The 27,761-nt window shown below is 48.4% G+C and overlaps 11 protein-coding genes across 11 annotated transcripts; 5 read left to right on the top strand and 6 right to left on the bottom strand.

Annotated features, from left to right (window-relative positions):
* Positions 1-21: 21 nt before the first annotated feature.
* On the bottom strand, positions 22-1,940 carry DFJ58DRAFT_45472 (uncharacterized protein). Its single transcript, XM_041380488.1, has 3 exons — positions 1,848-1,940; positions 301-1,782; positions 22-248 (listed from the first exon to the last, which is right to left on the bottom strand). The coding sequence occupies exon 2, from the start codon at positions 1,772-1,774 to the stop codon at positions 314-316; it is 1,461 nt and encodes a 486-aa protein (XP_041240234.1). The 5' UTR covers positions 1,775-1,782; positions 1,848-1,940; the 3' UTR covers positions 22-248; positions 301-313.
* Positions 1,941-2,060: 120 nt separating this feature from the next.
* Positions 2,061-3,889, top strand: DFJ58DRAFT_45465 (uncharacterized protein). Its single transcript, XM_041380487.1, has 8 exons — positions 2,061-2,085; positions 2,138-2,234; positions 2,291-2,588; positions 2,647-2,676; positions 2,726-2,742; positions 2,808-3,380; positions 3,439-3,615; positions 3,667-3,889. The coding sequence occupies exons 3-7, from the start codon at positions 2,394-2,396 to the stop codon at positions 3,611-3,613; spliced, it is 990 nt and encodes a 329-aa protein (XP_041240233.1). The 5' UTR covers positions 2,061-2,085; positions 2,138-2,234; positions 2,291-2,393; the 3' UTR covers positions 3,614-3,615; positions 3,667-3,889.
* Positions 3,890-6,576: 2,687 nt separating this feature from the next.
* DFJ58DRAFT_45417 (uncharacterized protein) lies at positions 6,577-8,663 on the top strand. The gene is made up of 2 exons (XM_041380486.1): positions 6,577-7,372; positions 7,424-8,663. Exons 1-2 carry the CDS (start codon positions 6,691-6,693, stop codon positions 8,548-8,550), a joined length of 1,809 nt encoding a protein of 602 aa, XP_041240232.1. The 5' UTR covers positions 6,577-6,690; the 3' UTR covers positions 8,551-8,663.
* Positions 8,664-10,585: 1,922 nt separating this feature from the next.
* Positions 10,586-11,506, bottom strand: DFJ58DRAFT_804732 (uncharacterized protein). Its single transcript, XM_041391052.1, has 2 exons — positions 11,312-11,506; positions 10,586-11,260 (listed from the first exon to the last, which is right to left on the bottom strand). Exons 1-2 carry the CDS (start codon positions 11,348-11,350, stop codon positions 10,760-10,762), a joined length of 540 nt encoding a protein of 179 aa, XP_041240231.1. The 5' UTR covers positions 11,351-11,506; the 3' UTR covers positions 10,586-10,759.
* On the bottom strand, positions 11,507-12,029 carry DFJ58DRAFT_804731 (uncharacterized protein). Its single transcript, XM_041391051.1, has one exon. The coding sequence runs from the start codon at positions 11,912-11,914 to the stop codon at positions 11,585-11,587; it is 330 nt and encodes a 109-aa protein (XP_041240230.1). The 5' UTR covers positions 11,915-12,029; the 3' UTR covers positions 11,507-11,584.
* Positions 12,030-13,380: 1,351 nt separating this feature from the next.
* On the bottom strand, positions 13,381-16,363 carry DFJ58DRAFT_804728 (kinase-like domain-containing protein). The gene is made up of 14 exons (XM_041391050.1): positions 16,220-16,363; positions 16,019-16,168; positions 15,908-15,967; positions 15,663-15,848; positions 15,581-15,611; positions 15,489-15,526; positions 15,218-15,436; positions 14,802-15,158; positions 14,690-14,749; positions 14,451-14,636; positions 14,369-14,399; positions 14,277-14,314; positions 13,997-14,224; positions 13,381-13,948 (listed from the first exon to the last, which is right to left on the bottom strand). Exons 1-14 carry the CDS (start codon positions 16,238-16,240, stop codon positions 13,721-13,723), a joined length of 1,833 nt encoding a protein of 610 aa, XP_041240229.1. The 5' UTR covers positions 16,241-16,363; the 3' UTR covers positions 13,381-13,720.
* A 2,961-nt stretch (positions 16,364-19,324) lies between these two features.
* DFJ58DRAFT_804725 (uncharacterized protein) lies at positions 19,325-20,216 on the bottom strand. The gene is made up of 3 exons (XM_041391049.1): positions 20,005-20,216; positions 19,916-19,960; positions 19,325-19,855 (listed from the first exon to the last, which is right to left on the bottom strand). Exons 1-3 carry the CDS (start codon positions 20,041-20,043, stop codon positions 19,475-19,477), a joined length of 465 nt encoding a protein of 154 aa, XP_041240228.1. The 5' UTR covers positions 20,044-20,216; the 3' UTR covers positions 19,325-19,474.
* A 42-nt stretch (positions 20,217-20,258) lies between these two features.
* On the top strand, positions 20,259-21,823 carry DFJ58DRAFT_915994 (uncharacterized protein; the record flags this gene model as incomplete). The annotated part of the gene is made up of 3 exons (XM_041395459.1): positions 20,259-20,561; positions 20,864-21,274; positions 21,378-21,823. Exons 1-3 carry the CDS (start codon positions 20,501-20,503, stop codon positions 21,821-21,823), a joined length of 918 nt encoding a protein of 305 aa, XP_041240227.1. The 5' UTR covers positions 20,259-20,500.
* A 1,113-nt stretch (positions 21,824-22,936) lies between these two features.
* DFJ58DRAFT_665388 (uncharacterized protein) lies at positions 22,937-23,235 on the top strand (the record flags this gene model as incomplete). Its single annotated transcript, XM_041382500.1, has 3 exons — positions 22,937-23,047; positions 23,106-23,147; positions 23,197-23,235. Coding segments are annotated over 3 exons (192 nt in total), but the record flags the coding sequence as incomplete, so codon positions are not given.
* Positions 23,236-23,430: 195 nt separating this feature from the next.
* DFJ58DRAFT_804715 (uncharacterized protein) lies at positions 23,431-25,173 on the bottom strand. Its single transcript, XM_041391048.1, has 5 exons — positions 24,416-25,173; positions 24,296-24,357; positions 24,179-24,244; positions 23,955-24,134; positions 23,431-23,798 (listed from the first exon to the last, which is right to left on the bottom strand). Exons 1-5 carry the CDS (start codon positions 25,083-25,085, stop codon positions 23,571-23,573), a joined length of 1,206 nt encoding a protein of 401 aa, XP_041240225.1. The 5' UTR covers positions 25,086-25,173; the 3' UTR covers positions 23,431-23,570.
* Positions 25,174-27,095: 1,922 nt separating this feature from the next.
* Positions 27,096-27,563, top strand: DFJ58DRAFT_804708 (uncharacterized protein; the record flags this gene model as incomplete). The annotated part of the gene is made up of 2 exons (XM_041391047.1): positions 27,096-27,365; positions 27,434-27,563. Coding segments are annotated over exons 1-2 (246 nt in total), but the record flags the coding sequence as incomplete, so codon positions are not given.
* Between the last annotated feature and the right edge of the window lie 198 nt (positions 27,564-27,761).

Here is a 27,761-nt window from a genome sequence, read left to right as displayed (position 1 = left end):
TTGAGTGCGCATGCGAAGGTAGTTTGCCAGCCATATAAACTTGATTGCTATGTAGTAGATGGTACATTGAACTGAAGCTGGGGGAATAGGTAGCAGTACTACTCGGCGAAACTGTAGCAGTCCTTCTTCCCCCTACTTGTGGACAGGTAATCAGAGTGAGATAGGCTTAGCAGGTGGAGTCGAAGATGTCGACTAAACGATGCAAGGCTCATTGACAGCGGATTTGATAACAACCACGAGCTGTAATCCTGCGCAAGAAAATTAAAATATAGCATTTTAGAGCATGTAATCCCGACTCACTTTGTAGTAGTAGTCAAAGCGATACAGACTCGACCAATCGTGTCAAAGGTAGGCGTTCCTGAGAGGAATCAGCCGAGAATTTGAACTCGACGAAGTTTGCAGTCGGATGTTTACGCCACGGATTCTTGGACCAGTGGTAATTGATGCTCATGACAGGTACTGGCTCCACTGTTCGCATCAGTATGAAGGCGAGACAATTGCGAGGAAGCTCGGCATCTCCGGATGGGGTCTCCAGATAGTTCCATACCCCGAGAGCATAGTCCGAGACGATGCTGTCAACATCGGCGGTAGCATCCTGTACATGATCGCCGTATGACAGGAAATTTCCTGTCACATGGACGTCTGTTACGTGCACGCCGTCAATTTCGCTGTGAAAGCTGGCTTGACGAGAGGGTGTCGCGTGGTTTTCGGACGGCCCACTCAGCTCAGCGGGCAGGATCATTAGTTTGATGCGTAGCCCACTGTTCGTCAGCGAAAATGCTCTTCGAATCGGCGGGCAGTATGGCTGCCCGACATAGCATCTTGGCGAAAAAGGAAGAGCTCGGGAAGGATGATTCGTGATAGCAGGACGACCTGCCCAATTGAAAATCCGCAGGTCGTCCGACGTTTGAATGATAGCTTCGACGAGCCTGAAGAATGCTCGTTCGGACCCTTCTCCATAAGCAATGGGCAGGACGACGTGGAAAATTCCCATCAAGGAATACGCCATGTCCTCTCCTCTCGTGGTTTTTCTGTTCGCCGCCCATGTCATACGTTTAGCGACATCATGCGAGCCAGGGATGAAGTCGCCAAGCTCGCGGCTGGAGATAGACGTGATTCTTTCTATCATTTTGATGACGTGATAATCAGCCTTATCGTTATCTTGCATGGTCAACGGCAACCATCCAGCTCCAAAGAACTTCAATCGCTTTGGGGCTAGAAGCTCTTGTAGCGTCCAGCCTCTGGTGAACCATAAATCCTTCTCCAGATCAGCAACTCTGACGGTTTGGGCAAGGTATGCGATACAGATTGAGGAATTGCGGTACCACTTGAACATGGATCGGAGCGATTCGTCGAGCTCAGAGCTACTAGTTTTGTCGATGCAGCATGTATCTGACCAAGCAAAAATCATTCCATATCTCGACGCCGCAGCTGTGCAAAAACTCTCCATCTTTGCGAATCCAGGACCGCGGGGCTGAATGTCCCTCGTCATGTCTTGATAAGACACTTCTCCTTCGGCAAGCCACCTGTGGGAGAAAATCGCATATCGTACACGTTTCCGCACGACATTCGCGATCACATCTTCTCGAGAAAGATGGAGCTCTGCGCACTGCGCTTGGATGTCTTCTTCTGTCATGTCTCGTACAACAACGAGGAAGTGACGCAAGACAGCGCCGCGATCGACGAGCTTCATATCTGGGATATGGATCAAGTGAATGGGGGTTTCATCAAAGATGTATTGAGCGATTGCGTCTTCGACATCCCTAGGAGCCATGGTTCGTACTGCACGTCCAGTTTGGTGGTGAGTGAGCTGGTACCTAGGGTATTGGACCATCAATTTGACTTACATACGATAATAACTCAGGACACGAGGGCCAGAGTCCAGTAGGAGCCGGTTGCTGATCACTGTCAATGGTCTTTGGGAGGAGATGACGGGCTTATTACCACGCTACTTATAATGTACATAACTCCGTGCCTGGAGTCTGTTCACGGCTTCTGTCCGACTCTACTTAGCGCTCTTGAGCTTGATAATCGTGAAACTTCTTGGACCTTGGTGCATTGCAGAGTCACTTGTCAGACGATTCGGTCTGCGGCAATTACAAGTCTAATGCTGAACTGGGGTTGACTTGATAACTAGCAGGAAGCTTCAAGTTTGCTTGGTGATCAATACGAGCAAGACGGGAAGGGAAAGACGCCTAGAACCGGAATAAGTATGGGCCATCAATGAAATGTAAGTAAGACCTTGCCATTGCGAACAGTGGCAGTGTGATGACTATGATTCTCCCACCAGACCTGAAACACGCGTCTGCAATGAGGGAGTATGTCGTGCACCGTGAACATGAGTCAATGCTTAACTCATCGCCAAATTCATCTCTCATCGCCTTTGCAAGAACATGAGTACTGACTCGGGCGACTCCTCTGCAGCTCCAAGGGTTGTCCATGTAGTACATGTGACAAATCCAGAACGCGACAATCTTTTCCGTGCTACAGCAGTTTCAAGCGAATTCCTCAAAGCGAACCAGAAGTATTTTGGCGTACAATGTACGCAGTGTCAAACGAGATTGGAGAAACTTTTGAAATGCGCAAAGGTGATACATTATTCATACTGTTGCAGGCGTTCATTGAATGTCGCAAATCGCCTTATAGTGTAAGAGTGTCTGGTATTGCTCGAAAGAGGTAGGACTTGTGGATGAAGGAAAATATGAAGGGCTGACGTAGCGTGTAGTGCCAAAAGAAAAATTGGTGAGAGCGCTGCCCGATTAATACAGACCCATGGATCCTTGAACTGGACCCGCCCGCCATGATAGGCCAAAGCACAAACCAACATGCCATGAAGATGAACGCTCCTCCGGGCTAATAAAACTCGTACAAATGATCACAATAAATCCAGTGATCATTGGGTACCTCAAAATTGGTATCATCTTCGTCTGCGGCCTGCTCGATAATCCCCGAATCGGATTCGACACGCCGTTCTTGGCGCGTGTTGAAATCGCTATTGAGCCAAGTGACGTTCTTGACTTTGTTGGATTGTATCTCAACGACAAAGCTGTCGGGGAGAAGCTTCAAGGAATGGTGCAATTCAATGCAATCACTCCATGGAAGAGCCCAAGCATGCAAGCTCCCCTTACACCGAAGCGACTAAACTTATGGCGTGAGGCTCGAGCAAGGTGTAACGCAGAGGGTTTCACCAAGGATTCTGTTGGACTCATAGAGTTTGTTGGATGTAGGTCTGCATGCGACACAGGGAACTCAATGACCACTGAGTTGCACATCCCTGCTATTGCCCTTGCCATGGCGAGGAGACGCGAGCCTTTCGTAGGCATTTCTGCTGTTACGGGCAATCAAATCAAGAAACCCATGGGCGCTGCGGCATGTTTAGAGTAGGTTCTCTGTTTTTATTCTCTAAGCAATGGAGCCGCTTACAATCACTTTGCATAGGTTTGTCAACTTGCATATTCGTGCGGATAAGCAGAATCAGTTGCATTTACGGACCGAGATGACGGAGCAAGACAAGGAAGTTATTCGCGCTGCGGGTCGCAACGAGGATGCACTTCCCGCTCGTATTCTCAAAGAGAAGATGCGAAGAGAACATCTGTATGCTAATTTTGTGTAAATGTGAGTGTGTACATTTCCGGCGATTTCTCTCTTGCTAAAATTTGCACCAAGTGAAGGGAAATACTGATACGAGTCATCAGTGGGCCTTCTCTCCTCCACCTGTGATTTTCAAGTTACCCTTGGACTATACTTCATCTTATCGACGGGGCCTTACTACTCCGAGTCTGGTTGAATTTTCCGAATGTTTCGTATCTTGTATCTCTCTGATCGAAGTCTTGTGTATGATGCTCTTCTTTATCACATCGACGCGGCCTTACTCAGGTTAAATATGGAAGTCGTCTGAACTTGCTGTGAACTGCGGCATACATGACCTGAGAAAATAAGTACGTTCGTAATCAGTCCTTCGTGACCCTTAGCGCTCAACTCGCCACCAAACCATCTCCCACCGCCTTCGCGAGAACATGAGCACCGACTCTGGCACGTCCTCTGCAGCTCCCAGGGGCAGTGTCAGTATGGTTCATGTAATATGTCCAGAGCGGGACAATCTTTTTCGTGCTACAGCAGTTTCTAGTGAATTCCTCAAAACGAACCAGAAGAATTTCGGCGTACAGTGTACACAATGTCAGATGAAAACGGAGAAAACCTTTGAAACAGTGCGCAAAGGTGATGATCAATGATCTGGTTCATGCTGTTGCAGGCATTCATCGAATGCCGTAAACTGACTTTAGTGTAAAAGCGTCTGGTATTGCTCGAAGGAGGTAAGACTCGTAACCAGGACATAATAGAAATATGAAGAGCTGACATCGCGTGTCTTCTTGTGTAGTGCCAAAAGAAAAATTGGTGAGAGTGCTGCTTGTGATTGACACAGACTGGGACCTCACTCCACGTTGGACTCGATGATAGGTCCACCCACAAACCCTCATGCCACGCAAATGAATGCTCCTCTGGGCTCTTCAAACTTATACGAATGTTCACCATAAATCCATTGCTCATGGGCTATCTCAAGATTGGCATCATCTTCGAGTGTGGCCTACTTGACAATCCCCGAATCGGATTCGACGCGCCGTTCTTAGCGCGCGTTGAGATCGCCATTGAGCCGAGTGATATTCTCAATTTTGGCGGATTATATGTCAATGACCCGACTGTTGAGGAGAAGCTTCAAGGGATGTTGCAAGTCAATGCTATCACTCTGTGGCAAAGCAGCATGCAAGCTCCGCTTACACCGCAGCAACTCAACACATGGCGTGAAGCTCGAGCAAGGTGTAATGCAGAGGGTTTTGCCAGAGATCCTGTTGGACTCATAGAGTTCGTTGGTCGTAAGTGTAATTAAGACGCAGGGAACTCGATATTCATTGGGTTGCACATCCCCAAAACGGCCCTTGCCATCGCGAGGACACGTGAACCCTTCACACTTGGCTCTGCTACCGCTGGCGTACAGATCAAGAAACCCATGAGCGCTGCGTCGTGCCTAGAGTCAGTGTTCCTTATGATATTGCAATACAGTCCTCACGATTACCGTGCACAGGTTTATCAACATGCACATTCGGGCAGATACGCACAATCAGTTGTTTTTACGGACTGAGATGACGGAGCAAGACAAGGAAATTATTCGTGCTGCAGGTCGAAACGAAGACATATTTCCCGCTCGTATTCTCAAAGAGAAGATACAAAGAGAACAGCTTTATGGTAATATGATGCAATTGATAGGATCAGTAGTTACCTGTGAGTGTCTACATTTTCGATCATTTTCCGCAAGTCTTTCTGAATTTGCACGAAGAGGAAGACTGGCGCGAGTCACCATGCAAGTCAGCCCTGTACTATCATGCTTAGTATCACACCGATACCTTGCTCAGATTGGATCTGCTTGAAATATCATATGTGACATGTTTTGATTTGGCCGCGCAATTAATCCATAAATCGCCAGAGTCCTCTGGTATTACTGCTCCTGTGATACGACGATTGGATGAACAATAAGGATCAGATTAATGAGGCAGACACTTCAGTTTGTTAGTGGTACGTGATAGGATCGCTCCAGGGACACCATCGACGGTGTCACAACGGTGACCATAAGAGGAGCAACATAAGGGGGTCCTACTTATAGTCACAAGCGTCACCACGTGCAACAGCTCCATCAAGGTTGTTGTGTTCATTTGGCTTGTCGATCTCGGCGTTCTAAATGACCTTCTCGGCGAGCTCGACTTTGTACTGCAGCTGCGGAACAGGCACAAAGACACGATATTTATTTTTGGAGACTCGTCGTTCGATGCAAACGCGGGGTGTATCTGCAATTAATGATATAATGGATACAAACATGGCTAGTGTTGCAAAACTTTGATGCCCCAAAATTCACATGAACTAGCCACGTCTGTCTACCGATGCGCCTAGCTAGCCATTATACCCAGGCGGTTCAACAGGTGATTGATCGTGGCATGAAGGATGGAAATAGGACAAACTGCTCGGTCAACTCCCTGATCACAACCCAAATGCGACAGATGCAGTCACCTCGAGAGAACCAACCCACAGCTTCACGGATCTCCGCACCTCGTGAGACAGTCGGACCCACAGCCACAGAACACGACTGTGCAGTGTGTAATCTAATACATGCGAGATTTCAAGTGGAGCTGATATTCTGTGTTGCGGCGGAATAACCTAGAGGGTGGATATTGTAAGAGTTGGATATGGGTTGGTGTGAAGAAAGGTTCCATGGGGGACATGGACACTTTGTAGGGTCCAAATTTAATACGGCTGAGTAGATCATTTTAGTGTATTCATAAATTAAAATAACTTGAGGTACGCGAGATTCGCTGAGCAGTCGCTCGTACGATCCAACGCCTTTATGTCTTGAGAGACAATAAAAGTTGATGGATATAGATGGTGTACAAGCCATTCGCCAATATACACCATATATCCTTCAATTTCTTTTGAATGGAAATGCCGCGATTAGAGCTGTGCACGGTAAGCGCAGCAGGACACTAATTAGCCGGTGTCGCGGATGGAAAGACGTGGAATTACGACGACTTCGGATTGAGTCATACGCGTTGTACATTGCCGAATCGGCATCGGGTAATTCCGTGGGGTACTAGCAACACGCCTCCTCAAGGGAGATAACACTAGCACTTGACCACAACCACCAACATGTTGACTGATTCGATAACAACAACACCGTCATTCTCATTCGACCCAACAGTAGATGACTTTTTCAACCTCGACGTGCTGAACTCAGCCCCTTCAGCTTTCACCACAGCTTCATCGTCATCTTCATCCCCACGAAGCCCTTTCACTTTCACATCTCCAAATGGCGCAGACGATGATTTCTTCGCCCAATTCTTAGACACTGACGAGTTGACAAAGGGTCCATCCCTACCATCACTCTCAGTCCCTTCGTATGACTTTTTTGGCGCAACTCAAGGTGGCGCCAGCGCAAGTGGCTCAAGTCCTGAGAGCATCGATCCAAGCACTCCCATGTTCGCAATAGATCCACAACTAGTCGGAACTCCTGCTACTTCAAATGACCATTCAGACCAAGATTCTAACTCTGACCTGGAACTAGAGCCAGAACCAGAGTTCGCACCACCTAAACGTTCTCGTCGCGGTGCCGTCGCTTCTGGTGGCGTTAAGAAGTCATATGCTCCTTCTGAGAAGGACTTGAACTCGGGCGCGGGAAAATCAAAGCCCTCAAAGGACCCTTCCCCGCTCAGGATCCTCGAACCCGAGGACTGGCGCCCAAGTCCCGAAGAATACAAGAAGATGAGCAGCAGAGAGAAACGCCAGCTCAGAAACAAGATCAGCGCACGAAACTTCAGAGTAAGGCGAAAAGGTCAGTATCCCCTCTACCTCCCTTTCCTTTGTCACTTACCCCTCCAATTAGAATACATCACAACGCTCGAAGGCGACATCGCAGAACGCGACCGCCTAATCGACGCAATTCGCTCAGAACTCGGCAGTTCCCGCTCAGAAAACACTGCCCTCCGTCAAGAAATTTCAGCCCTCAAGCGTTGCCTCCTCGATTCCCGCCATTCCCCCGACCTCCCACCCCCAGCAGAACTCCAAACAGGCGCGCCCCTCTCTCCACCTGGTTCACCCGCGCCTACGCATGTATCCGTCCCATCAACAACCCCACTCATCACCCCAAACACCCAAAAAGACCTCCCTACATCTCCACGTCTGGGCGCACGCCCATTTTGGGGTGGATTTGGCGGTATGGGTGTTACACCTGTACATACGACGCTCATCCCACCCGTCGGCGTCAAAGGCGTTCTCCAAGAGAACATCAATCCTGCCTTACACCACCCAGGGTCAATCGTCGAGAAAACGAACAGCCAACTCAATGGCCTCGGTATAGGTATGGGATTGGGCATGGGAGTAGGCGCATTCGATGCCTTTGCGGATACAAATCCGTTCACGCTCAAGACCCTCGATGCGTATCGGATGCAATTGTGGGGTAAGATGGCTGCGCAGCATGCTCATACAAATACACATGGGATGGGGTATACACCGCACGGGTTGGCATCGGGCCTCAAACCTGCGTATTTCGCATCACCACCTTCGAAATCGCAAGGCCTCGGTGGGAAGAACGCGTATCCTTCGCCTCCCCCGTCCCCTGGCCTCAAATCAACGCCGGTACCTACGAGGGAACAGGCTGCACTTGCTGCTATTGCGTCGCAAACGTTGCTTGGGAAGCTTGGGAGTGCATTTTGGGAGGCGTTTTCTGGGTCTGGGTCTGGTGCAGGTTCCGGTGTAGGTGGAAGTGGAAGTGTGATGAGAAAGGAATGGGACGCAGAAAAAGTGCGCAAGGTCCTCGAAGGCCGGGCGGTCGTCCGAATTGTCGATCTCGATGAGCCCGTTCCCAACAAACCCTCTTCCTCTTCTTTGGTGGAGAAGAAGCCTTCGTTATCTGTGGGTATGGCTATGAGCGCGGAGATGCAGTCGTGCAAGGCGAATATGTGCGATATTTTGGAGGAAAGTATGAGGAGCTTGACGATTTCGAAGAAGTAGAAGCAGGCGGGTCTGGCTTCTGTCTTCGCCCTCCATGTCCTCTCCTGATTCCTTTCATCGTCCGCCCCGCTTTACTCCCAGCCAATGGTTTTCTTCCCCCTCCTTTTCGTTGAACTCGCAATAACAGCATCGCATCCGAATACTTTCCTCGTTCATCGTAATCTAGTCCAACCCCCGCTCCGCCTCCGATCTTCCGTTCTGCGCCTTCTGTGATCTGATCATTTGATGATTTTCCTACCTCTGATCAAATTCCGTTTCAACGGCTATTTCCGAACGTTCCAAGATTCTCCAAACAAGTATTTCGTCCTAACGAATTGGATTGTTTGTCTTTCCCTATGTCTGTTTCATATATTTGCTGTGCGTGGGTGCTCGTTAGATCACGGTCCTTATCTCCCCCTTTTCTTATCTCCGTTTTGCGCTCTCCCCATTCTCTAATTGGCCTCACTAAGCCTCGCAGGAGCGCAGGCTGTGGGGATCACTCCCGATCGTATCGTGCATCGCGCCGCCGCCTCTACATACTTACTCCGTCCAAATAGTAGTCTTATATAGCTTTTTTGTTGTTCTTTTTTGTACGTGTGAGATGTGAGAATGGAATTTGAATATTATTATATTAGGCTTGTAAAAAATTGGCGCGTTGGATCTCCCTACAATATTCAATTTTTGATGCAGCGGGTTTCGGGCGCAGCCGGCGTGGTACGTTTCGTCCACGCCCCATCATGATGATGTTCGATCATTTGCTCGATGGTAGTCTCAACGTTTGGAAGGTTTGTGAAAGCTGACGGAGCCGAGTTTTATACGTTGAGGTCGAAACAGTCGTCTGCTTACTGTTAGGTCATACGATCACGACGAGTGTCACCTACGTCGTCGTTTTCATATGACCTAACAGTAGCTAACAGTACAAGTTGACATATCGAATCAGCGTAAGCTGACTAAATTCGAACACGTCAACATCTTTCCATCCGCGACATGGTCCATGTGCTGCTGCGCTCAACTGCACGATCATGCACAGCCCAGCACCCACAATCGCAGCATTTCCCTTCAGAAGGATATATGATAATTGGTATGTGGCCGACCCGACTCGTATACCGTTTCTATCCATCTCAAAACTTGCTTGAAACTGATCATCGTCTCTCAAAGGTACATGATATCCCCAATTGCAATGGGGCCTTTCTCCGTATCATACAACATCCACGCTCTTGGTTATCCCGCCGTCACCGCATCACAAACGACGTAGAATACCAGCTCTACTTGAAATCACGCATGTAACGGATTACACGGTCTTGTTCTGTAAGTGCGGAGATATGTCGCCTCCATCATGATGAAGCTGTAGGTACTCTCGAGACGACTCATCTGCCATCTAGGTCGCGATCGAGGAGTCGACCGAGTAGGTTGGCTTACGTTCCATCCACGACAAATCCCCTGTTGAACCTCCTGGGCATCGGTAGATGGACGTGGCTAGTCCTGCAAAAAATTAAACATCCAATTTTTGCAAAACTAGCCATGTTTGTATCCCGGATATCGTTGATCGCAGATTCCCCTCCGTTTGTAGCGAACGACGCGCCACCCTCCGCTCAAGAGTATAAAAATAAATATCGTATCTTTTTGCTTGTCCCACAGCTGCAGCACAAAGTCGAGCTCGCCGAGAAGGCCCTTTAAAATGCCAAGATCGACAAGCTAAATGAACACAACAACCCTGACGCAGCTGTCGTACATTGTGACGCTTCTGAAATTCGCAAGACCCCTTTCCCGATGTCGCTCCTCCTGTGGTCGGTATCGAGACCGTTGTGGTGCCATCAATAGTGTCGCTGGAGCAATCCTGACACGTACCACGAAAAAATTACAGTTCGACGGAGTGTCTACCTTGTACATTGGCATCAATTTGAAGAGCCACCTTTAAGCCGTCAAAGTTTTCTAGATGTCTCCGTCCAGAATTGATCTATCGTTTCCAGAGAATGCAGACGTGGTGAGTTGTAGTGTTGAGATGGTTTAGCTTGCGAACTGATCTTGTGGGAGTGTCGTTAAATTGACACAAAGTAAGACTCGACGAGGTGGAAGGGCGCTTGTAATATGATCCAGGAAAGAGTACTTGGGATGCGGAGAGACTGGTGCAGCGCGCGCAAGGCCAGTATAATGGTAATTATATTGCCTGAAGCCCGGCATATACTAGTACAGCACACAATTTTCATACTACATATGGAAGTGACTCGTTCTAACAGTGCGAATCTCTACAACCCATCCACCACTGCGGTCCATGCCCAATCAACTTTGTCATGTAGTCCATCTGTCCTTGAACAGGACGCTCCTCAAAGGAGTCTTCTTCATCCGAGCACACAGCGAGCACATGAATTGTGTCAATTTTGATCGCCAAAAGTTCTTCCTCGGAGAGTATGTCGTCGTAGTCACCATCATACACAGCGATCCACTCTGGAGGCACCAAGCCGCCCTTGGGATTGAAGCATAATTTTCGGTCCAAAGTGTTGATAGTGGTTAAATCTGCGATGAGTTCGTACGCGCGGATCGCGGCCATGCACTTGTAGCCTATGTCATCGCGATCGGGCAACTCTTCTGGGCAATTTTGCTCCGCAAACTGGATAAGCCATTCCCAAGAGACTCCATATCCGTAGAACTGCAGATGAGGTTGCCTTTTCGGACGGATGAGTTTAAAGGGTCGATATTTTGTAGAATCCCTGTTTTGCTGTGACGTTGTGATCTTATGACCGTTAGAGAGAAATAAATGATGAGACTCGAAGAAGAGATCTACCTTAAGTGCGTCAAACGATTTCGATAGAAGAGAAGACATGTCTTGGATAAAGAGGCAAGGTCAACTACGTCTGCCTAGTGAGTGGTTTCAAAGAATTGGGCTGTTGAAGGTTGGCTTAAAGAGGTCAGTCCAGAGTGAGTACTAGTGAGTTTTTATGTCTGTGTAACTGGAGAACAATATTGCGATTAGCTAAGTGTGGTTGATATCACACAGCCACAAAATAAGTTCAGTGGTGCAGTCACTGACTCACTAGTATCTCTTCTAGTTAGTGGATCAATAGAAGGAAGACAGATTTTCTTCGAGGCCTTTGTCCAGCGTGCTGACCCACAATTGAATTTTCAAACAGCGGAACCACAGCGGGACTTCTAGGGGACTCTTCTGAGTCATGTGCCATGTCCACCGAAACACAATCAGTTGTGCACTGCAAATGTCGAGCAAAATAGATGGACAATGCACGATCCGTGGATCCACAGTGTCTAGCCATATAGAACGCCCGGGATATAAAGGCTCGACCCCATTGTGAGGAAAGGAGACATAACTCAGCCCTTCTTTCACAAGAAGACTTAACAAGAAATGTCGTTTACCTTTCCAGCTGGTGGACATTATTCCCCGCGCACTCCAGATGCTGCGTCGTCCCGAGTTATTGCAAACGCACACTTGCGCACTCCTAATGCCGCATCACACCTCCCGACCAATCAGGCACCTCTGCGCACTCCAGGTGCTCCTTTGTACCAAGCTGCTGATCGAGCAGCTCTCCACCCCCGTGCTCCACTCCTAGTAGCTCCCTCATCGATGGATCCAAATCAAGTCATACCATTTCGTCGCCCTTCGTTTTCCTCGGTTACCCAACCTGTAATCCACTCCCCTAGTGCTTACAAATCTAGGACAGTTTCGTCTACGACCCGAGTGCAGCATCAAGTTATCAGTGCTGCTCCAGCGCCTGTCCTACCTCCTCGTGTCCATGAGTTTGGCATAGCGCCGTCCAGGAGCCGCACGGTTTCTTCTGGGCCATGCACGAGGCTATCGGCCAGTGCTGACTTGGTCCCTTCATTTCCCATGATGACCGGACGTCAAAACGATCCCGCGCTCGCAAATGGTAGCCGTCGTGCAGCATCACGCCACGCTACTGGAAGTAAAACACTTCACAAAATTGTTCATGAGTCGCCTTCCGTTCTACAGCAGCACCCGATGTTGAAGGACGTCACATTAATCAATGCAGTGACGGTTGCAGCACGAAGTGACACGGAATTTCGGTGGTACCCGGTTTGGGTCATCGCGATTAGGGACTGGATGTTTCACAATGTGAGCACGGACACAGTAGCGTGCAACCTGGCACCGCAATATGCCCTGGAGTACACTCCTAAACCCCCCGCGCCGTCCCCCGGGTCGACTCCTGGGTCATTGGCAAATCCAAAAAAATCGTGGGTCATTCCCGACTTTGCTCAGGTCCTGCAGTACGTGCAGACGACAAGCAACGGTTCCCGCCTCCGCGACATTCAAAAAGTGATTCTGTTGGTGGAGAATAAACCAAAAGTAAAAGGACGGGACGCTCTCTTCCCAGAGCAGTCGCCTCTTGAAGAGTCCATGCTTCAAATTCGCAAGCAAGCGGTTTATGCCTTTCTGGCCGACCCTAGCCTTCAAGTGATCGGTACCATCCTCGCTTTGGGGTCGCTTTGGAGATATGTCGAGATAAATCGACCACGGGATGCTGTTCTGATTACATGGATCGATCATCAAGACAGGCCGTACGGTCAACGCAAGAAAGCGATAGCATACGCCGTACCAGAGGAGTTGCGGCGGTTAAGCGGCAAGCCCGACTACTCTTTTGAGTTACTAGACGAAACAGGACGATCAGCACGAGCTTTTGAGATCATAGCACGACGCATTAAGACACGGGAGAGCAAAATGTGGGATTTATAGTTTCTAGATAAGTATATTACTGCCTGTACAGATATTTTGATGTTTCACTTGGGCGAGATGCATGCAATACGCACTTCACCTTTAATCGAGGCGCACAGTGAGGAGGGTTTAGAGTTAAGTAACTCGAATTATAATCAATATTCATGATTCCACTATGTCAGGACCGAGTACATGTTTGCGAATGTGTGCGATATTTTAGAGGAGAGTATGAGGAGCTTGACGATCTCGAAGAAGTAGAAGCAGGCGGGTCTGGCTTCTGTCTTCATCCTCCATGTCCTCTCTCCTGAAGCTGACGTTATGTGCATCTAGGTGTTTAGTGCAGGCAGGACTATTCATGTCCAAGCTGGCAGGTATTCTAGAGTGATAACACAAGAACAAGATAAGGCCGGAGGTCGGCCTACGTTTACTCTACTGCTGCATACTATACCGCGGGCTTAGACTATCTGGTTGTCCTGTAAACAGGGTGTGGTATGAAAAACAATTCAAGAATCAGGGAGATCCAGATAGTAAGTAAAATTCGTTCCTGATATCTCCCTCAACTTCCTCCGCTGATGGACGGTCCTGAGGAAGAGTAGACCAACACCGATCGATAAATTGCCAATATTTGTCAAGGATGACAGGATAAAGAGTTCGGTCAGGTTTTTCCGAGTTCGCTATGCATATGATGATAGCAGGTTGGTGTGTGAGGTAATAATAGGGAATTTTGTTGGTGAGGACCTAAAACAGTGTCAATGATATTATTGAGAGGAATTACCCCAGACATACCTGTAACATGATACCGCCGAACGAATAGATGTCACTCTGCTCGCTTGGCCGCACTTGACATCCATCCTTTTGCTCCTGAAGCAGCTCAGGAGCCATCCATGGCAAGTTTCCTTGGATTGGAGTCGATGTCCAGGAAGCCTTAGAGGCACCGATAACTTCGGAATACATCAAGGAAAGACCGAAGTCGGCAATGCAAGCGGTACCATCACCATGGATGAGGATGTTAAGCTAGAGATATCATCTTGATCAAATTGAAATTATCGACGACAGTCAAACTTACCCCGTTGAAGTCACCATGGATAACATGGTTGACATGAACTACAAGAAATAATTATGATTCTAGATCCAGCATTAGAATTAACTAGTACATACGATATTGCAGCCCAGCTATGACATCTCTGAGCTAAGATTGCCATTAGTCTGTTGTCTACGAGAAATAAAAGGGAGGACTTACAATCTGGAATCGTTGAACGACAGTAAGAGTTTCACCCTTACGCCCCAAATAGGCTGTCAGGTCTCCATTCTCCGCCCAATGACTGACTATCGCTATGAATGGGCTGAAGCCATACGTATAGCCATACACCGGCAGAATATTTGCATGCTTGAGGCTGGCACATATTCCTAGTTCACGCCGGATCCTCTACGGACTCTCTGGCGTCGGTAATAGATGCAATCCTTCGTTAAGCCACTCACCTCGTTCTTTTTCTCCTTTCCTTGATCAGCAGCATACACCCTCAATGATTTCACTGCCACCTGCTCAATTTTCTACTTTAGACGGAATGGACAGAAAACATCGCAAACTTACTTTGACCGATATTCCATCCTTCTTATGTGTACATTTCCATATTTCACCGAATCCGCCACCAGCAGCAGGGTACTCTTGGTCCTTTGTGATATATCTCGTGAGGTCATGTAGCACGGCGAGGCTTGGATTTTGAAGGGGTCTGGACAGCGAGTGAAATTCGTTCCTGATTGTTCCGTCAACATTTTCCGTCGATGGACGGTCCCGGGGTTCAGTAGACCAACACTGCTGTATCAAAGACCAATACTTGTCGGGGAGCGCAGGATAACGAGATCGGGAAGGCATTTGGGATCTGGCTATGCTTAGGATGACGGCGGCGTCATTCAAGAGGTAATAATAGGGAGTTTTGTTGGTGAGGATCTAAATGCGGAGCTAATGATATCGTCAAGAAGTTGAAATTTACTAGACGTACCTGTAACATGATTCCGCCCGAATGAATAGATATCGCTCTGCTCGCTAGGACGAGTTGGAAATCCATCTTCCCGTTCTACAAGCAGCTCAGGTGCCATCCATCGCACGTTTCCTTTGAGCGTGGAAGTCCAGGAAGACTGAGAGACACTTATAACCTCGGAATACATCAAGGAAAGGCCGAAATCGGCAATGCAAGCAGTGCCGTCGCCATGGATGAGGACATTAGGCTAGAACCCACATCTTGATCAGATTGAAGCTATCGAGAACGGTCAAACTTACCCCAATGAGGTCTCCATGGATGATTGAGTTGGCATGAGCTGTAAGGAATAGCTAGAACTCCACATCCGGTATCGACAATGATTTGCACGTACGATATTGCAGACCAGCTATGATATCCTTGAGCTGAGATTGCCGTCAGTTTGTGGTCTGCATGAAATACAAGGGGGGACTTACGATCCGGAATCTTCTAACGAGAGTAAGAGCCGCGCCCTCAAGCTTCAGATAGGTTGTCAGGTTACCATTATCCGCCCAAGGACTAACTATTGCCATAAGTGGGCCGAAGCCATACGCATAACCACAAACGGGTAGGATATTTGCATGACTGAGGCTGGCGCATAATCTAAGTTCGCGCTTGATCCTCTACGAGGTGGCGACCTCTGCAGTAAGCAATGGATTCCGACGCTCGTCGAAACACTCACCTTGATCTTTTTCGTGTTTGTTGTCTCATCAGCATAAACCTGCAATGTTTTCACTGCGACCTGTACAATTATTAATTTAAGACCGACGGACAAACAACGCTGCAAACAAACTTTGGTAGACCTCCTATTGATGAGGTAAGTACATTTCCAGACCTCCCCGAACCCGCCACGAGCAACAGGATAGTCTCCGTTCTTTGTAATATACTTTGAGAGGTCTTGGAGCATCGCCTCAGGGGGGAAATTAGATTCATGTGCATTGATCTGCCAGAGAATATTGATACAAGCGCAGGAAGGATAGATATATGTGCGTACTTTAGGTTGTGCAGGCCACATGCTAGTAAGGATGTTCAGTGGAGTGTCGCAAATATGGATCTTGGTATCATCATAGGTCGTGTAAGCCAGCTGGCATGAGTCGGGTGAGAGAATAAGATAACGGAGTCTTTGAACGCTAAACGAAGCAAGGAGCTGGCGAGACTCGAAGGCCCATAACTTGATGGTCTGGTCGCCAGAAGCGCTAGCGAGGAGAACACAGTCAAAAGAGAGAGCTAGACCAGAGATGGTGTCGGTGTGGCCTTCGAAAGGCGCTCCGGTAGTCCGCAACGTCGACGTGTCGAACTCGTAGATCGACACAGCCTTCTCATCCGTGAAGCTAAAGGCGGCGACAATAGATTTGCCTTTCATCGTCCAGAACAACCGACGCATCTGGGGGGCGACTGCGATCATACTTCCCTATTCTGACATCCAATTTCTGCGCTTGAACGTCCCACACCTCAAGGCACCTCGCCGCACATGACTTGACTGCGAGCTTCTTCGAGTCTAGTGAGAATCGAATCGCGCCCACCTTGTCAGCACTCTTGAATGGGCCATCTATGAGTTCGCCAGTATTCAAGTTCCATATCCGCGTTGTACGATCTTCTGCCTCGCTCGCCAGCAACATGCTGTCCGCCGAGATATCGATGCAGTTGATCCGGTCTGAGTGACCTTGAAATGTTTTTACAATCCCCGTCTTAATGTTACGGGCTTTGAGCTCCCCGCAATCATTGGAATCTCCACCAGCAGTGATAATCCATCGATCATCCCTTGATACCGCTACCGCATCTACTTCCTGCTCCCAAACATCCCGTGCCTCCTCAATCTCCTTACCAGCATGATGCAGATCCCATCGCCGAGCGGTCTTGTCATATGATCCGCTGGCTATGTGTTTACTGTCTGGAAAGTAGGAGATGGACGAAATAGACCCTGTATGACCCTCCAAGGTCAACACGGTTGTCAAGCTCGATTCGGTTGCTGCTATCGTGGGCTGTTTCGATCCGGAAGTTATAGCTCGTGTCCTCACCAGCGAGGTTGGCAGGAACGGCAAGGTTTGTTTTGGAAGTGCTCGAAGAACCGTCGGTCAAGTTTTCTCGTGTGCTGTGGCCTGACGTTAATAGTAATTTCGAAGGATGCCCGACTACTGGTACCTTCAAATTCACCTGCTGAAGCCGATCGTCAGTTTCAAAGGAGTCAGCGGTGAAAGCTCAGATTGTTTTGATGTTACCAAGAGGCTAGGAACTTTGGAGAAGGACGAGAAACGAATGTGTGCATGTAGGGCCACCCTTCTTGTACCTGATAAAATGCCCCTTCCGCGTGGTAGCTCTGCCTTACACGGCGTTTACGGTATTGCCACCTTCCCGACATCTGAGGTCATGATTCAAGAAAATTTGATGTAACCGATCAAAACTGTAAGCCCGACGCTCACCACGTGACAGGCGCGGCTTGCTTACTTCTCGCTGATTGGACATCGCATACTACAGTGTGGATGCACAATGCACATTGATTCGTATATATAACTTAACACATACATGCATCTTAACCTCTTACCATATCATCAATCATACGCTCTTCCGCGTTACTGCTTGCCTGTTAGTGTTGCCATCGACGTGACGGCTTTCCACACACCCAAATCAAGACGAGTCAAAGACGTTGGATCATACGAGCGATCGTTGTAGAACTCGCCTCGTTCGTGTATCTCAAATTTTTTAAAATTTATGACTGCACTGAAATGATCTACTCGGCTGCGCTAAAGTTGGACCCACAAAATGTACATTGGGCCTTTCTCCGTATCATAAAGCATCCACGCTCTCGGTTATTCCGCCGCCACCGCACCACAAACGACATGGAATATCAGCTCCACTTGAAATCACGCATGCAACGGACTACACGGTCTTGTTCTGTAGGTCCCACGAGGTGCGGAGGTATGTCACTTCCATGAAGCCTCGAGTACTCCCGAGGTGACTCATTTGCCATTTAGGTCACGATCAAGGAGTTGACCGAGCGGGTTGGCTTAATTTCCATCCACGACCAATCCCCTGTTAAACCGCCTGGACATCGTGGCTAGACAGGCACATCAGTGGACAGACACGGCTAATCATGTGAACTTTTGGTGGGATCCGAGTTTTCGCAAGACTAGCCATGTTTGTATCCTGGATATCGTTTTGCAGATTCCCCTCCGTTTGTATCGAATGACGCGCCACCCCCCGCTCAAGAGTATAAAAATAAATATCGTACCTTTGTGCCTGCCCCGCAGCTGCGGCACAAAGTCGAGCTCAGCTAAACGAACACAACAAACCTGATGCAGCTGTTGCACATTGTGACACTTCTGAAAATTCGCAAGACCCCCTTTCCGATGTCGCTCCTCCTGTTGTCGGTATCGAGACCATTGTGGCGCCATCAATTGATGGTGTCCTTGAAGCATTCCTACCACGTCTCACGAAAAAAATTACAATTCGACGGAGTGTCTGCCTCGTGCATCGGCATCAATTTGGGAAGCCACTTATAAGCCGTTGAAGTACTCTAGGTGTCTCCGTCCAGAACTGACTTATCGTTCGCAGAGAATGCAGATGCTTTCTTTTGGATATCGCTGCTACTTGATCACTCTCAAGCAGGAAACAGAGAGCGGTAGGGTGTTCGTGCTCGTCACGAGCACGTGAACAACGCGACCACGCGAGACACAACTTAGAATCCATGGCATGGGTCAGTTCGACAGTCTCTTCCCTATATCAAGCTGAGAGTAAGTCAACTACTGTCGTCCCGCCGTTCTCAGATCGCTAACGTTCACATTCAGGAGACTGGATATCAGTTCGTCATGTCTAACGAACTCCAGCATAATTGTGCATCTGTTAGAGGTAATATTCATTGTATCTGGACTGTGGATATCGCGAGGACGGACAATGTCAGCCACTTGAAGAGGCTCCTTAAGGATGACAAGGGACCTCCATTCAAATACGTGCCAGTACCCTAACCTTCCATATATATCGAGCGCTTCGTCTAGATTAGCTCCGGAAGTTCCAATCATTGTTGCACGACGTGAATACCTCCAGAAAATCTCACAGACTCCATCGACTGCCGCAAAACAGACAGAACATGAGTATCTTTGCAGTCGTCCTCAGGCCCTGGCATTCGGCTCTATACTAAGTCGCGTGCTTGATGCATCATGATGACGCCTGGGTTATATACAAGTAATACTGCATACAATTTACATATGAAAGCTCGAGGCTGTTTCTCGTTCTAACTCTTCGCCACTCGCACTCAATATACTCTCCTACAACGCATCCACCACTGGGGTCCATGCCCGACCAACTTGGTGATGTAGTCCATCTGTTCTTGACTAGGACGCTCTTCAAAGCAGTCTTCTTCATCCGAGCACACAGTGAGCACGTAAACTGTCTGAATTTGAAAGGCCAGAATTTCTTCGTCGGAGAGCACGTCGTCGTAGTCACCGTCATACACAGCGATCCACTCGGGAGGCACTGAGCCACCCTTGGGATTAAAGCAAGTGACAGGGTCTAAATTATTGATGCCTGTTAAATCCACAAGGTGTTCGTATGCTCGTAGGAATGGCATTGGTTTGATAGCATTTGGCATTGCGATCGGGCAATTCTTCTGGGCAGTGTTGCTCCGCAAATCGGACTAGCCATTCGCGAGAGATTGCGTATCCGTAGAACTGGACATGAGGCTGCTTTTTCGGACGGACATTTTAATCCGTCGTTGTTTGATTGAATCCGAAGTCGAGATCTATGACCGTCAGAAAGTAAATAAATGATGAGAGAGATTTTTACCTTTAGTGCATCAAACGACTTCGAGAGTAGAGAAGACATGTTGTTTGTAGAGTTGTGAGATGATTAACAGTAACTGTTGCGATTGAGGGTGAAGTTATCCAATGTGAGGAGACAGAGATTCAAATGAAGTTCGTGCTATTTATTTGGTTTGCAATTATGTACACAGCCGCAGCGAGTTGTGGACGGTGGTAATTAATACCGTAAGATAGTCATTCCTGCAACTCGTAAACAATCGATAAAGTCAAACCACAGCGAGCTGATCCATGGATTTTCAACCGTGCGAACATCTACCAGAGGACTCCTTGTGACACTACCGTGTCCACCGAAATTTAACATGCTAAATTCGCCTCGTGCGTGGACAATGCACGAACCGGGGTTCCACAGTGTCAAGCCATACATAATAACTGGCAGCATGGTATAAAGATCTCACCACATTCGTGCAGGAAAGGAAACATAACTCGACCTTTCATTCATTCACAAGAAAACTTGACAAAAAATGTCATTTGCCTTTCCTGGTGGTCGTGCTCCGCGCACTCCAGCTGCTACGCTGCACCCAGGTTGCTAATGCTGCACCTCTTCGCACTCCAGATGCTGCGTTGTACCGAGCAGCTGATCCAGGACCTCTGCACCCACGTGCTCCGCTCTTAGTGGCTCCTCGATCAAATGATTCAGATCACCCTCGCACCATTCCGTCGCCCTTCATTTTCCTCGACTACTCTGCCTGTGATCCATTCCCCTAGCGCCCACAAATCTAGGACAGTTTTCTTCTACAACTCGAGTGCAGCATCAAACTATTAGTGCTGCCCCAGCACCTGTCATAACCTCCTCGTATCGGTGGGTCTGGCACAGCGCCATCCAGGTCCCGCACAGTCTCTTCTGGACCATCCACAAGGCCACCAGGGTCGTGTACTAACTTGGCCCCTTCTTTTCCCCTCAAAGACCGGACGTCAAAACGATCCCGCGCTTGCAAGTGGTAACCATCGTGCAAAATCACGTCACACCACCGGTAACAATCACCAATCTGAGGTTCATAAGCATATCCAACAGCCGCCCATTCACCCGTCATCTCCTGACCCACAGCTTCACCCGATGTTGAGGGACACTTCATTGACCAATGCTGTGACGGTTGCGGGGCGAGGTAGCACGGAGTTTCGCTGGTACCCAGTATGGGTTATCGCGATTAAGAATTGGATGTTTCCCAATTCTAATACCGATACAGTGGCGTGCAACCTGGCACCGCAATACGCCCTGGAGTACACTCCAAAACCTGGTGTGCCATCCCCTGGGTCGACTCCTGGATCTGTGGCAATGCCAAAAAAAACATGGGTCATTCCCGATTTTGCTCAGGTCCTGCAGTACGTGCAGACATCAAGCAATGGTTCCCGCATCCGACACGTTGAAAAGGGTGATTCTGTTGGTGGAGAACAAGCCAAAAATGACTCAACAGGAGGTTATCGATGGGCTGTCGCCCTTCCAGGCTGACACGAAACAGATTTACAAGCAAGCGGTTTATGCGTTCTTGGCCGACCCCAGCCTTCATGTGATCGGTGTTATCCTCGCATATGGTACACGTTGGAGGTATACCGAGATGTACCGACCGCTGGATGCTGTTCTGCATGCATGGATAGAGACCGGGGACACGACGTACCGTAAACGCAAGGGACGGATAGTAGATGGCGTGCCAGCTGAATTGGAGGAGCTGAGCGGCATGACCGACCAATCTTTTGAGCTGCTAGACAAAACAGGACGGTCAGCACGGGCTTTCGAGATTATAGCACGCCGAATTAGGAGCCGGGAGAGGAAGATGTGGAATTTATGATACACTCCGTGTACAGATATAATCCAGTGGACATGTGATCTGACTTTGAACGAGGTTGTGTATAGATAGAAATCAAATCTATGTCCTCAGGTATGGATCGTAGCGGCAGTGATCCGCCAGTCCCCGACTCCGGCCGTCCGTTGTTTTACCGTATACTTATTCCCCACTCAAATTCCCCATCTTGATCCTTGCTTCAGTTTGCATTCTCTCGATTTCCAATGATGTCTGAGAGGACGACCTCACGCGACTTTAACACGTGTTGAGAGGGGAGGTAGCGCTGAGGCGCTCAAATATCGCATTCTTCCCTGATAGACAATGTATGAGGACAGGCTCTGCGGACACGTATCATCTGGTATTTTGAAGACTATTCGTATTGTGTCGGTACGCACTGTTGGTTTAAATTGGTGGCTGTATCACGAGACCGGAGATGCGGTGATATCAACGGAGAGTTCATCGCGCAGCACGGATACGCCAGCTAATATCTGAAGCAAAGCATCAGAGCCTTCCAGAGAAACATCAAGTCGATGGACGTTTCTCCGGATAGCACAGTACTAGCTACTAGCTGAACTGGACAGACCAACGAAGCTGTGGAGCACGAAAGCGTGATAACTGGGAGGAATTCCAATAGAATTTCATGTAGAAGGCATGCAGGTTTTCGTACTTCACAGGATAGAAGGTATGACTGTCTTGACTATGTTCAGTAGATGGAGGACAGAGATAAGAAGTGATAACGCGGAAACTAGCTCAGCAACATTGAAACGTGGAGGCTTTGAGGGCGTGAGAGCTAGCAAAATCATAAAAACGAGGGTATGAGGGTACTATAAATTAACGTTTGTTCAAGGCAGGAGGAAAGATTGCTTTCGGACATTGACGGGAATAGTCTTACATAATCTGAACTCTTCGCCGCTTCCGTTTGGCTTCCGTTCAACACTTCGATACATGTTCGATTTCCGCATAACCCAAAAAACATGGTGAGGTTATCTCAACGTGCATGTTACCTTACACTGAAATGCATTTAGGGAGGTGGTGCTAGATACCCATACCCAAAGCATGTGTGGTCCCCCGCTGGCATAACCAAGCGGCTAGTTCCGAGCTACTCAACCTAACGATGCCTCAGGTGGCTGGTGGGCCCGTCCTGCGAATTGGCGGAGCAACACGGACGTAACTTTTGCTGGTATATTTGCCATTGCATACGGAGTCTGGACCGTCAGCGCAGACCGTGAGGTACGAAACTTGATTTCTCGTTTCTTGCAGTGGTCCTTATTTCGCGTTGCTTGAGCAGGTCAGACACGTTCAACCTGATCGACCTATCCCGTCCATGATGGTACGTTCTTCCACCTCGTGTGCTCCCAGTCTTGCTCACTCTTTTGCAGTGGGCAAAACAGTACAAGGACCGATCTCGGGAGAGCTGAGACAGGTAGCGGGGAGTGTATATTTCAATCAGTCGAGCCGTCTTGTCCCATTCGGTTATATCCTTCATCATATATATATATTGCCACCCCTGCCCGAGCATCTCAATTTTGCGTCCTTTGGTCGACTGAACCCGCCAGGGGGCCCTGATATTCCAGAGTAGTGCCGAAAGGGTGCGTTCCTGTATCACAGGTCCAGAACTTGTTAAGAATGCCATTGTACATATTGACACACGTCAGAATCGTTGTGATGTTACTAGTGTGAACAGAAGATATGCCAGATTATATAGTATATCGCTCATATGTATAAGCTAATCGACCGTGACGTGAACAATACCTCATATTTCAGCTTCGTCAGGCCCGAAAGGATCCCAGTCACTTGGTTTTTCTTCCGCTGCAGGATCTTCATCATCGTCAAGCTCATCGAACTCTTCTTCCCTCTTGTCATCCCCGGCATCCCAGTCATTCGGAGTTTTGCTCACCTTCTTCGTCAACTCGAGCATTCGTTTATTTGCGTAGTCACACACGGCGTTTCGTTGATGGCGAGGCGGGGAATGGGGTGATAGCTGAAGTGGCAGAGGATGAATAGGTGAGGGAAAAGATTGATGAAGAAAGTGATGAGGGCGATGAAAAATCAATGGAGGAGCACATGGGAAGAGTTGACGATGACTACCAAAATTTGGTCAGTATATTTGCATCTCAAGGAGCAGAAAGGAACATACGATATCAGGGTCAACTTCCCCTTCTGCATCAACATCCTCTTCCCCCACGCCACGTTCTAGGCGCTCCTGCTCTTCCTCGGCCTTCAAGAATTTCTCAAACGCCAATATACCATTCCACCGGGTTACTTCAATGCCAGTAAGGATTATGGAAGACTGTTGCCGATGACGGTCCGAATAGGTCTATGGAACCCCATGCCATTGAAGAGGAAAGGTTTGTTGCCAACGCCCTTGCGACCTGGGATCTTCTTCGTGTTTAACGTTATGTGAATTTGAGTCGTAGAGTCGTGATGCTATTCATGAACATGAGACCTGTCCAGGAACATAAAAGACAAAAGACACACATATATGATACCTTTCTCTAGGTCTCCGCCCGGAGCCCAGAGCTGCGAAAGCTTGAAGTCCTCTTTCCGCTTCCCACTGCCAAATGTCGTCTTCGCCATCTTCAGCGTCAAGCAAGCTACCCTCTGAGCCATTGCCAGGATAGTGGTACGGGTCTCTCGCGGTAGACGCTTTGACCGTTGTCTTCCCGCTTGTTATCTCCCCAGAACGCGAAATTTCTATATCGTTTTGCACCTCGAACAAATGTCCTGGCTCGGGACCGAAGTCCGGAGCTGGTTGTTTACCCTTGGACGAAGAGGACACAGGGTGACTTGCATGTAGTGGGATACTGGCGTGCCGTGCGGCACGTCGAAAACGGTATGATCCGCCCATCTCGCTTTCCTTTGCTGGCTGGAAGACAAACTTGATAAGCTTCCGCAGGTGACCGAGTGTGTAAGTCAGAGGGACTTGAACAACTCTGTAGACCCCATCTTTGTTTGCGTGGCTTCTGCCATCACCCTCCGGGCGGATCAGCTGGAAGCGGAGTGGCAAGTGCTTCGCATAGGAAGAAGGGCGGGGAAGTGTGGTGCTTGTTGTCAGCCGCCGAGCGCGACCAAATGGGTTGGTGGGGGAGTCAAAGGGCACTTTCCAATTTCTGAGACTAGAAGGCGTTCTGGGTGTCGCATACAATGAAGAAGCTGAGGTAAAGGGCGAGGACGGCGGTAAAGAACGCGATAGTTGTCGACGTTTGGGACCACGGGGTGATGCTGAAGGGCTTTCATAGACGTCTAACGGTCGTTTAGAGACCATCATTAATCTCTGCAGGACTAGAGTGGTCGAGCAAGAGACTGGAAGAGGATCTTTTAAAATTGTCGCCGATCGTCGCTTTGATCAAGATGTGGACCAGAATAATATTTGTCCACGCTTGTCAAACGCGTCGCGTAATTTTCAACAGCTATACGATCACGTGATTGACGCGTTTGATGTAGACTCGAACTTATTTCACGCTATGTAGTACCACGTACGTGCTCCTCTTCCATTTCACGCGATGACTGTGAATACATTCGCAGAAGAATAATTTTGCCACTGAGGAGATACCAGGGTATCACCGAGTCTCTGGCCCAACGAGATCGAATTAGCAAAACACGACTTTCGGTGGTGGTCAAAGGTCATCTGTTTTGACGATACTTGTTCAAGCTGCGCTCTACATCAGTATTATTGGCGGTAGATTTCGACGATGTCAACAAGATCATTGGGAGTCCGAAGCAAGCCACTTAGGCTTCAAGTTGGTTATATTGTAAATTTGAAGTAAACAACTAATACATGTAGTTAGGGAAACGCACGGGTACGGGTAACACCGCGGTTCTATGCTGACGGGTTTGGAGGGTACGGGTACGGAGTAGGATAGTCGTACCCTTGAGCATACCGTGGCCATTCACCGCGGGTTGACGGTGTTTGGGCGGGTATAATATACCAAATCGGGAACCAGGCGCGCGACAGCCATTGAACACCGTGTTTGATTCTCTGTTTTTCCTTCCTCTGAGAGCTTGAGGATCACAAGTGAATGCTATACTGATTTCTGTCATGTCTTTGTACCCCCGTGAATCATTCTAGCACGAAGAGTTTATTGATAAATACGAGAAATCTGCCGAGATTACTGATGACAATTGAAGCAGACACAGTCCGTATGCAACATTTAATTTTGCACTGACACTGACAACTATACAGAACGAGGATGACTTTGGTGACTACTCACTTGGTTCCATGTCTCGTACTACTAGTAGCGAGTTGGATGAGTTTCTTCGATTACCAACTGTGAAAACCAAGGACCCACTCGCATGGTGGCAAAACAACTGCCGTGCTTATCCAATGCTGCATCGGATGGCACTCGACTATCTCTCTGTCCCAGGTATGTCTCCTTCGAATCCTCTTTCAATCAATCAATACTTATTATCTTGCTCAGCAACATCAACTGCGGTTGAACGTGTCTTCTCGCAGGGCCGGCAGCTCCTTCATTTTACTCGCAACCGACTCGCACCATCAACAATTCGTGCCTTTCTCTGCCTCGGAGCGTGGGGCAGAAGTGATCTTCTGGTGATGGAGGACCTTTTAGCCGCTGTCAGGACTCAAAAACGGAAGCGAAATGAAGTCGAAGCAGAGGAGAATGACAAGGAAAAGTAGTACTATTTTATTTCATTGTTGTTAATACTTAATACACTCTTCTTGGTAATGTACCCGCGGTGTTCAGAGACACCGCGGTGTTTTCCATAAACCGCGACATTGACGGGTCGGTGTGTACCCGTACCCGTGAAGGGTACGGTGTTGGCGGGTGCGGGTGCGGTGTCAACTTTCCGACCCTCGGTGTTACCCGTGCGGTACCCTACATGTAGTGCAAGGAGCAGGTTTGAACACAGAAGACGACAAGTGCCAGTGACCCATGAAGCTAAGGGCTTATCCTCCACGCCCTTCTGGTCATTGGGGATAATCGTGCTCGTACCTGTGCTGACACCGAAAAACTGGATTCTTCACTGCTATCATGATGGTGGGCCAACCGCAGTTTTATTAAATCACGCTTGCTCTCTGCGAGGTTTAATAGGACGCCTTCCATCAAGAATTTAGCTGACAGCGCTGTAGAAGTGACAACGAATCATGGAATTGAGCATCCTCTTTAGAGATCAGGTCTCTGCTGGCATCGTCACTACAACAATGATATCCAGCACATGAAGGCAAATCGAGTCGAGTTCGAGTTCAAATCACGCTTGCGCTCTGCGAGGTTTGATGGAACATCTCCCATGTTAGGGTTTAGCTGACAACGCTGCGGAATTGACAACAACTCATCGGATTGAGTATCCGTTTGGAGATCAGGTCTCTGCTGGCATCATCGCTACAACAGTACATACAAGCAAGGCGTCTTCGAGATCCTACTACATACCTGAATCCCCTCCTGACAGATTCATTCACATCCTCACAAGAACAAATGCGGTTCTCCTTTATCCTCATCATCGTTGCTACTTTGATAGCATCAGTATCTGCCAGTGACGCTGCAACTGAGCATTGTCCTATCTTTTGCATTCATGATCGTCACTGCAGCAGCTGCAAGACGCCGAAATGTGTAAGTACTTATGAGTAGTTTGTGCTCTGGATTTAACTACATGACTCACCGGCGTGGTATTAGACATTCATTGGGATGTGCCAGAGGTATTGAACAACGTGTTTGCTTCTGAAAGCCGCACGAGCAATGGAGATCTTGGAAGAGTGGAGATCTGTGGTGTCTTCCGTTGCCACCGAGCACTGCAGACCATTATGTTTTTCGATACATTCTCAAGCATACTGAAATATGGCGAAATATGATATATATGTAAGGGTTTAAATTTTCCCAGTGAAAATCGACAAGAAAGAGGTACAGTGATCCCACGGTCCTTTGTACACTACTACTCCACTGTACAATTTGATTTTCTCATTGCATTCTTTGTCGACTCCCTGCAAATC

This window comes from Suillus subalutaceus (assembly GCF_016647625.1).
Source record: "Suillus subalutaceus strain FC151 chromosome Unknown DFJ58scaffold_110, whole genome shotgun sequence".
NCBI lineage: Eukaryota > Fungi > Basidiomycota > Agaricomycetes > Boletales > Suillaceae > Suillus > Suillus subalutaceus.
Note: the sequence above shows the minus strand (reverse complement) of the source record. Positions and strands in the feature narration are given on the sequence as shown.